Below are 10,510 nucleotides of genomic sequence, written 5' to 3' on the forward strand. Positions count from 1 at the left end.
CTGGCAGGGATATGTGAGCCCACCGTGATGTAAGCGTTTTATCCACGCTGTTCAACGATTTTATCGTATAATTTTAAAACATGAATCAAAAAATGAGGCAGTTTCAAGGCTTAATTGGGTCACAAAATGGGAATTGAACATCCACCGTTAAAAACTTCTTGGGAGCTGGAGAAGTTTCGGATCAAGTTGATATTTGTGTTTTCACTTCATACACGTATACATTACCTTGTGAATAGATTGGATGGTAAAAAAAACATCACGTTAGCCCTTAAAAAAGTTTCAACGGTGGGTGTCATTATCAGTGAAGTTTCCTTTGGTGTGGTCCACTGGAGCTGTGGACCTGCCTCACTTTTGGGAACGTATCTTAAAATGATATGAGAAAAGCGGTGAACGTCATGGATTAAACATTTACATCACGGTGGCCCCAAAGAATCCTGCCCGGACGGATTACTGTCATGGGGTAGGACGCAATTCGCCTATTCGTCATCAATCGTATGCTTGTCCTTTCTATCTGACAAATACTTTATCCGTATGCATTACATGGTATAAAGTAGTAAATTACCAAAATATCCTCTCTTTTTAAGTGATGAAGTTAAGAAATGTTGTCCACACATGTAGGGGTGCACATCGAACCGTTAGAACCGTGTAACCGGACCGGAACCGTTGGATCGGTCCGATTTGGTCCGGTTCTAGGATGCTAACGGTCCGGTTCCGGTTCCAAAATTCTCAGAACTGTTGATTATGGATCGGTTCCAGTTTAGGGCCCTGTAGAACCGAACCGAACTGTTGAACTGAACCATTACATGAACCATAGATCCGAACCGTAACACTAAACCGTGGATCTCTCTCTCTCTCTCTCTCTTTTTCCGTAACCATAGACCGTCCATTTCTTGTATCTATCAAAACCTGTATAAACCATATGGCGCAAAGCGCAGGCTGATCTACTATTAGGTGGGTCACACATCAATAAGAAACAGTGGACTGTGTAAAACAACTACTTTTTATATATTTTTTTAATAGAGCCTCCACCTCTTTTGTTCGGTTCTGGTGTAATTCATAATTGACCAATCTAAACTCCGTTTAGAAAATCTAAAATGAGGGGCCCAATCTTTTAAATAGCTCAGATGCCATACACGTGCCAAAGAGTGTCGAATGGCTACGTGTACAGGTGAGTGTGTTTCCATGTTAGGTACATCACATCATGGTGATAATTGCATATGTACACTTTAGGAACATCCAACTTGTATGCAAATGCGGGCCCTGGCCCCATGATTCTCACCGTTGATATGATGGGATCGACCATATAAACATAAGATCCTAATCCTTCAAGTGGTAATCTATAATTTATATGGGATCGACCATATAAACGTGAGATCCCTCCCTCAGTCTGGAGCCGTGGAACCGATTCGGATCCGAACCATTTTTCACGGTCCTATTCCGGTTCGGTTCTAGGCGCTGACGGTCCGGTTCCGGTTCCAAAAATCTTGGAACCGGGAATGGTTCGTTCCGGTTTCACCTCAAAACCAGACCAAAGCAAACCATATGCACCCCTACACACGTGTATGACATCCAATCTGTACAAAATATGAGCTACACCATGATAAACACAGTAATAAAAAAAAAAGTTGGCCAATCAAATCATCAAATAGGCTGGATGGGAATTTGGATGCTTTTGGACGGTCTATAATGCGTTTTATAGTGTGGCCTACGCATTACATTACGATCAGACCCACTAGATATTTGGCTTGCTTGACCATGATGATGTGGCAGGTTTGATTTTATGGTTCCAATTTTGGTTTATCTTGGACGAAAACTTAGTCAGCTTCATTTAATAAATACCATGTTTACAAGTTTTGTGGCCGTATATCAAGCATCATATGCCAGAGTATTATAAAGCTTCTCAAGGTCATCAGCCTTTATGTGAGTTACTTGGTGATTGGGAAGCTGACCACTCGTGGATGCATCATTTAACTTGCAGGTACCACCCATATATGGTCCACTTGCACCGTAGATAACATAGTTTATTTTATAAAAGATATTGTCATTTTATCAGGCCATGCCCACTTGTTAGAAGTGGAGGTGGATTGACTAATAAGTGCTCAATATCCTTTATTGCATGTGATGTGAACATTTTGTGGGGCCCACCGTGATGTGTTTTAATCACAGTGTTGTCCATCCATTTTTTCGGCTCATTTTAGAGCACATGACCAAACTTAAAGCATATTCAAAGCTCGAGAGCACCACAACATAAAAAATCAATGAGAATAATGATGTCCATCATTGAATCCTTCTTACAACCTACAATAATGTTTATTTGTCATTCAACTTGTTAGTAAGGATAGGAAAAATATATATATAAATAATAGGCTGATCCAAAACTTTTGTGACCTTTAATAAGATTTCAACAGTAGGTATTTAATTTCTATTATTTCTTGTGATGTGGTTTATGCAAACTTTGAATATATGCTTTAATTTTGGTTTGATGCCCTCAAATGAGCTGAAAAATTAATAGACGATGTAGATAAAACGCACACATTGTGGTGGATCCTATATGGTTTTCACACAACAATAAAGTATAATGAGGCCTTACTATGATCACCAACCAGATTTAATGATGTGGATTGGATACCCACTCTCCCCTAACTAAGAAGGGGAAGGGCCTATGAGGGGCCATTATGATGTATGAATTTATCCACAATGTTCATCCATTTTTTTCATATTATTTTAAGGTACAAAATAAAAAATATATTTAAAAAAAAAAAAAAAAAGCAAATCTAAGACTAAAGTGACTCATATCAGGTGAAGCAGTGGTGATAATGACACTCATCATTAAAACCTTACGTAAGGTCCATTGTCATTGTTAGTTTCCATCCAATCTATTTACGTAAAGTCACATGGACATGGATGAAGAGAAAATACAAATATCAGCTTGATTTAAGACTTTTGTATCTTTTAAATATTTTCAATAGTAATACCTGAGTATTGGAATTGCCTTAATTTAATTTGGACTTGCATGAGGTATTTGATTTTTCAATTCTTCGATAAATATCATGAATAACCGTAAATAGTATTTGCATCCATTTGGAATTTAGAAATTATTTTCAATTTTAAATTTAATAGAAAAGGTTGATTTAAATATATGGAACCCACCATCATATATAATATATCCACACCATCCAATCCATTTTACTAAACATTTTAAGGCATGAGTTAAAAGATGAGGTAGATCTAAAACTCAAGTGGCTCACACTGTAAGAAATTATCAAAAGGTGTTCAACACAATGTTTCTTTTGGCATGGTCCGCTTTAAACTTTGGATCTATCTCAATTTTGAACTCATACCCTAAAATCATCTCACAAAATAGATGCACAGCTTTGGATAAGCCATATATATCTCTATATGAAATTGGCATCATTTTTAATTTTAGTGTAAAAATAAGTAAACTATTATTACCAACATAGGAAAAGCTGCGTAATTAAATTAATAATTAATCATTACGTATACCTATATAAATAAAAATTAAAAAAACAAACAACCAAAATCATTTGAAAATATTGGTGGGAAGTGGGGATAAAACACACACATCCCTATCCATTATCCAGGGAAGGATAGGGTATCCTGTCCCAAATCCGAACGCCTTGAATTTGCGTGCCATCTCATCCGCGTCCTTGGACGCGTATTTACTGCCGAAGCCTTTGGCATGAAGTTCCTATGCTAGGAACCAAGGTGGGGCCCACCGTGATGTTTGTGAGAAATCTACCCATTAATCCGTTTTCTAAACGTGGATGGCTTGGATATTGCACGTGTCAATTCTCCTCTTTCTACACGTGCATTGCACGTGCCGGCTTTTATTATATATACACGTCGTGAGATTGAAACGGTGTTCATTCACCAATCTATTCTCGCAGGTGCCGAAAATGATCATTAACGTAAGGGAGTCGACTATCGTGCGCCCAGCGCAGGATACTCCAAAGCGCACCCTGTGGAATTCTAACGTGGACCTGGTGGTGTCGAGACTGCATACGCCGAGTGTGTATTTCTACCGTCCGAATGGATCGTCCAATTTCTTTGATACGCACGTGCTCAAGGAGGCCCTCAGCAAGGCCCTCGTCCCATTCTATCCAATGGCTGGGAGGCTCGGCAGAGACGTGGACGGTCGGATCCAGATAGATTGCAACGGTGAAGGCGTCCTGTTCGTCGAGGCGGACACGGGCGCTGTGATCGACGACTTTGGGGATTTCACACCCACCACGGAGTTCAAGAAGCTCATCCCCACCGTTGAATACTCTGGGGACATCTCATCGTACCCCCTCTGCGTGCTACAGGTAAGAACGTCTAACGTATGGCTGGTATTTTAATACCTGGGGGACCACCGAATTGAGTAGCTAGCCTCCGACTGAGTGGATTTCACATGTACACGTGGTGGGCCCTATCCAGTTTGGGTGCTTAAAAAAGCTTTTATACGAGATTCTTCCGTCGATGTCGGAGACGCGGCTTGGCTACTGAAGCTGCCACTGGCAAGGTCGCTAGTGGTCAGATATTTGTGGGCCCTTCTATGATGTATGTGTTTTATCCACGCGGTTCATTCATTTTTCCGTATCATTTTAATTGTTGATCCAAAAAATGAGGCAGATTTAAATTTCAAATGGACCACACTACATGAAAACAGTAGTAATTGAATGTCCACAGTTAAAACCCTCTTAGGGTTCATTGTAATTTTAGTTGACATCCAACCTGTTGATTAGGTCACACAGACCTAGAGGTGTACTCGAGCTAGGCACAGCTCAACTCGACTCGGCCACTAGCTGACCCCAAATTGAACTGGACTAGCTTTGTCCTCGAGCTTGACTGGCCAGCTAAGCGCAATTTGGTCAGCAGCTCAAGCCAATTTGAGACGCGTTGAGCTAAGATGGAGCCTCTATGGCATTTTCTCAAGCACATGGAGTACACCTTCAATTTATCATGGAATGTAAAACATTAGCATCGGTTTACAAGTAATTCATCAAACACTAAGCAGGAACATGGGTCCTTGCTCTTGCTCTAGTGGTAGAATCCTAGGAGTTTCAACACCTGGTCAAGGGTTTGAGTACCCATGGGTGGTGAAATCCCACAATGGTGTGAGTGTGGTGGTGTGTGTGCATGTGCTAAAAATAAAATAAAAATTAAAAGAAAAAGTACACAACATAAAAATCAATATACAAGGGTATTTGTTGTCATATCCATACCTTCCTCACTACCAACTGGCACTTCGTTGAGTCATTTCATCAAACACCAGCTAAGCAATGTCAATATCAAAATAACCGATTCACCAAACTAGTTCAATTCAAGTTTTTTCGAGTCTAAAAACTGAGCTTAACTCAGCTCGAACATAGTTTCAAACCAAGTCGAATTAAGCTTTTTTGAGTTGAGTCGAGCAAGCTAATCGATCTAACTCAGTTCATGTGCAGCTCTGTACAGACTTGGATGAAGGGAAAAAACAGAAATCAATATGATTTAAGACTTTTGTGGCCCCAAAAGTTTTCAACGATGAGAGTTCAATTAACATTGTTTTATGTCATGTGATCTACTTAGAAATTTGAATCTACGTCCTTTGAGCTAATACCATAAAATGATCTGTAAAACTGAATGGATGACATGGATGAAACACATACATCATGGTGGAGTCTATGAGTAGCCAATTTGTGTCCGCAGCAGACTCCCTGGCATCACAAACTCTACGGTGACCCAAGACCCGAAGTGGAGAGAGGGGATTGGTTTGTTAAAGGTGGCGATAAAGATGGCCAATGTTGAAACCTTTCTAGGCCCACTATAATATTTATTTACCCTCCTGCATGTTAATAAGGTTACACTGACCTACTGGAATGAGAAATAAAGATATCAGCTTCATTTAAAACTATGTTTCAATGGTGGGCAATTGACACTATTTCCAGTGTTGTAGCATACTTGAGATTTAGATTGGCACTATTTTTGGACTCATGTCCTAAAATGAGTCCGGTATATAACACAGACACCAACAAGGTGGGGCCTACTACACAGCCTCATCAAAGTTCGGCGCTTCCCAATTATATGCGCGCGCACAATGTGTATGTGCGCGTATATAGTACGCGCACGTATTGACATACTTGATAAAGCATGTTTGATGAGGGTGATCCTTCCGCCGGTTGAAAGGAGCTTTGATTTCCTCCTTTCAATTTTCGTTAACAAGTCCGAGAAACCCAAAGTCTGGCCTTAATCTTCTCAGATTTTGCTTGACTGGTTTGGCCCCTTCAGCCAAAACCAGATGATGAAATGAATAGTCAATTCTGAAAGGAAAGGCGGTAAATACCTTCCTACGCACCTTTCGAACCAATTGAGGTCATGATTGGCCCAAAAAGTCCCCAGCCTCATGGAATCCACGTTCTACCGGTGAACGTGCATGATTAAAATAAATTTTTTAAAAAAATTAAAAAATTGATTATGATCTGTGTGGCCCACTTTTAGTACGGTTTGAATATTCCAATACATCTATTAGAAAGATGCACCCACTTAACTCTAACAAATTACTAAGACATATAACTCAGAAGTTTTTGCCAAAATATAGGTAACTTCTCTTTTTTCTTTTCCTTTTCTCCTAATCTTTTTTAGTTCTTTTCTTTTTCTTTTCTTTTTTGTTTATTTACTTCGCTTCAAACTCTCTTAAAAGTTTTACGTATTATAGCGCCCATTTTCAGTGTTACTGGTTTTTTTAATCATGCACGTTTTAATCATGTACGTTCTACCGGTGAACGTGCATGATTAAAAAAAACTGAGGGAAAAAACCATCCATCCGCTTTTCCTGCTAATTTTAGAGCATGAGCCAAGACATAGATCCAAAGCACAAGCGGACCACACCACGGGAAATAGTAGTAGTTAAGGAAGCGAACTACATATTAATCGGTAGGCTAAGTGCATTGAAGCATATAAAAAGCTCAAGTCGACCACACAACATGAAACAGTGTGAATTGAACAACTATCATTGAAAACTTCTTAAGGGTCACAGAAGTTTTTGATCAAGCTGGAATTTGTATTTTCCATTAATCCATGTCCGTGTGATCTTATGAACAAGTTGGATGACAAATAAACATCACTATAGGCCCTAGAAAGGTTTCAACGGTGGATTTCATTATTCCCACTAGTTCCTACTGTGTGGTCCACTTGAACTTTGGATATAAGTCAATTTTGGACTCATACCCTAAAATGAGCTATAAAAACGAATGGACAGTATGGATAAGAAGCATACATCTATGGTAGGCCCCACAAAGTTTACTCAGTACCTTTGAGCGCACACAAGGCAATCTACTTTCCAAGTTAAACCCTACCATTGAAAACTTGTTCAGACCACAACAGATTTGGATCAAAGCTGATATTTGTGTTTTGGAGTGTTACTGGGCTGAGCTCGGGCCTGAAAAATCAAATTTTGAAAGGATCCAACTAAAACAATTCAAAATCCGAGCCGAAGGGTACACATGCCGGACCCCTTATAGCCCCACTGTATTCCCTTTATTCATATTTGTGAGACCTTATGAACAGGTTGGATGACAGATAGGCATCCCTGTGAACGGCTTTCAGCTTTCAACGGTGGAGGTCATTATCTGTTTCATGGGGTGTGGTCCACTTGAGCTCACAATCTTCCTCGTTTTTCTATTTATACCCTAAAATGAGCTTGTAAAATAGATGGACGCCGTAGATTAGACACATACATCTTAGTAGGCCCTACATATTTAATTGGATACAATTCCTTTAAATTTGGTACACACAATCATTCTTAATCAAGGCATGATTAAAGAGATTATTTACACTTAAAATGTCATCATTACTTATTTACTACTATTTACCAGAGAAACGAGAAATCAAACTGCTTGTATCAATGCCAAAAAGACTTCCTCGGCTGTACACTACACCTCATCACACGTACACATTTTTTTTTTATTTTTACATGCACGCACACACACACCCCACACGCACGCCGTGAGATTTCACAACTGGTGGGTACTCGAACCCTTGACCCGGTGTTGAAACTCCCGGGAGTCCGCCACCCGGGTAAGAGTAAGGACCCACCACACATACATGTAAGCATGAATTCTAGATATGAAATTTCCATCAAGTTAGAAATAATGCTTAGATCCTTAGCTTTGATGATCCAACGGTTAAAATATTTTTTCAAATATTCAATTATTTTGATACGTTGTGGCCTACCTCAATTGCATACATCCTGATTTTTATGCCACAACATCTAAACAGTTTAGTTCACCTGATGAAGGCTTAAATCACACACGTGTTAAATTGGACAAAAATTAAAATAAATTTATTTTAGTAAATTTCTCTTTTCCTTTTAGATAAACATTGATACACTGGTAGGGAGGATGGATGATACACAGCCCTTAAATCTTGCATAAGTTGATTACAGTTGAGTCAGATTAAGCTGTCCAATTTCATTTAGGTTCCCTCTCTATCATGCTTCGGATTTTATATGCTTACATGTGGTCCACCTGTACCTTGCAAACGGTGGGCGCACTTGAGATCATATGGATGAGAAATCGGACGGTCCCGATCATCAGATGGGCCGCACGGTTATAATCATTGGACGATCAACGGTCAGACCCAACATATACAGGTATGGCCCACTTCATGAGCAGACGGTCCTGATTCTTGATCCAAGTGATCTCGCGGTGTCCGTACCGTTTGCAGGGAATGATGTGGTTGGATGAGAAGTTGGCTTACATCCAGCTGTACCTGATCAGTTAGAGGTGTGTGGGGCCCACCATAGAAATTTCATGATGGAATGTGGGGTTCACCACGTTCAGAACATATCATCCGACCCAGTAATCAAGTGCACCCTGCCATGATGAAAGAACAGGCTAAAACTCAAGCCATTCCAAAACTCAGGTGGGCCACACAAATTGAATATATGGAATTTAGGTGTGATTGTAGAATGTTCCACGTGGCGTGCCCCACCTAAGTACTGAATCAGGATGATTATTTTCAAATAAAGTGAAATTAAGGAGGTGTACCAGATGCATGGTTTGGATATCCTCATAAACATCAAGGGTGGGCCCCACAAAGCTTAAACGTTGGATAATTCCTGATCGTTGATAAATTCGAGATCAAAATGCTGGCAAATTGGTGGAAGGAGCGGGCGGACCTCTCACGTGTGCCATCGTGCCATGTCAGCATGGATGCGTACTGGTGGTAGGAGGCTTCCATATGTATAGCCCAGGCCCATGAGTCTTCACCGTCAGCCCAAAATATTCAAGACAAGGGCTGGACCTTAGGCTAGCCTGGCCCACTTTTGACACTGGCCACAGGATGTACATCACCTCATCATCACCGTTCATTTTTTCTTGATCTGAACCACAGGTAACATATTTCAAATGTGGGGCCATGGCACTTGGCGTAGGCGTGGAGCACCACGTGGCTGACGGCAGCTCGGGCCTACATTTCATCAACCATTGGTCCGATGTGGCCCGCGGGCTCAATCTCACCATCCCTCCCTTCATCGACCGGACCCTCTTGCGGGCCCGGGACCCACCAACAGCATCCTTCCACCACGTCGAATATAAGCCATCCCCTCCCTTGAAGGCCCAACCCCCGTCCCAAAAATGCGGCCCAACGGTCACAGCCTTCAAATTCTCGCGTGACCAGCTCAACCACATCAAGGCCAAATGCAGAAATGGGCCACAAGCCAACCTCAACTGCAGCTCATACGAGTCATTGGCGGCCCACGTATGGCGATGTGCGTCGAAGGCCCGCAACCTCCCCAACAATCAACAGACTGAATTGTACATTGCCGTCGATGGCCGGGCACGCCTCCACCCACCACTCCCGCCGGGCTACTTTGGGAACGCCATTTTCATGATTACACCGGTTTCGACGGCCGGAGACATCGTATCGGGCCCAGTAGCATATTCAGCCCAGAAAATTCATGATACGTTGGCACGTGCTAATGATGAGTACCTAAGGTCTGCATTGGACTACTTGGAATTACAACCGGATCTGAACACGTTGGTACGTGGGCCCCACACTTTCGGGTGCCCTAATCTTGGGATCATAAGCTGGGCCAGGCTACCGATATACAGTGCGGATTTTGGGTGGGGCCGGCCCATATTCATGGGCCCCGGTGGAATTCCATCTGAGGGGCTTGCTTACGTCCTGCCAAGTCCAACCAACGATGGGAGTTTGACAGTGGCCATTTTGCTGCAGGTGGACCACATGGCCCACTTCCGGGAGCTGATCTACGAGTTTTGATTGGGACCCGGTACGTCCAATCGGCTTGTTTCGGAGTAGACCGATATGTTGGTGTTACATTGGAAGGAATGGGGTGTGATTTGTCTCTCTTGCTAGTGCTCGTGACTCATCTTGCCCATCCATTTTCTTGGCCACGGATTGGATGGTTCTAATTGCGTTATTGATGTGGTTGTGGAGCAATGACTCATCCACAATGGGTTGGCAATCTGGATGGCTTAGATTACTGTTATTGTTTCTGCCAATGGGT

The 10,510-nt window shown here is 41.6% G+C and overlaps 1 protein-coding gene across 1 annotated transcript; it reads left to right on the forward strand.

The window, feature by feature from the left end:
* The first annotated feature begins 3,616 nt into the window (after positions 1 to 3,616).
* On the forward strand, positions 3,617 to 10,278 carry LOC131217032 (shikimate O-hydroxycinnamoyltransferase-like). Its single transcript, XM_058211716.1, has 2 exons — positions 3,617 to 4,325; positions 9,376 to 10,278. The coding sequence occupies exons 1-2, from the start codon at positions 3,786 to 3,788 to the stop codon at positions 10,261 to 10,263; spliced, it is 1,428 nt and encodes a 475-aa protein (XP_058067699.1). The 5' UTR covers positions 3,617 to 3,785; the 3' UTR covers positions 10,264 to 10,278.
* The last annotated feature ends 232 nt before the right edge of the window (positions 10,279 to 10,510 follow it).

Source organism: Magnolia sinica, chromosome 10, assembly GCF_029962835.1.
Source record: "Magnolia sinica isolate HGM2019 chromosome 10, MsV1, whole genome shotgun sequence".
In the NCBI taxonomy this organism is placed as follows: Eukaryota; Viridiplantae; Streptophyta; class Magnoliopsida; order Magnoliales; family Magnoliaceae; genus Magnolia; species Magnolia sinica.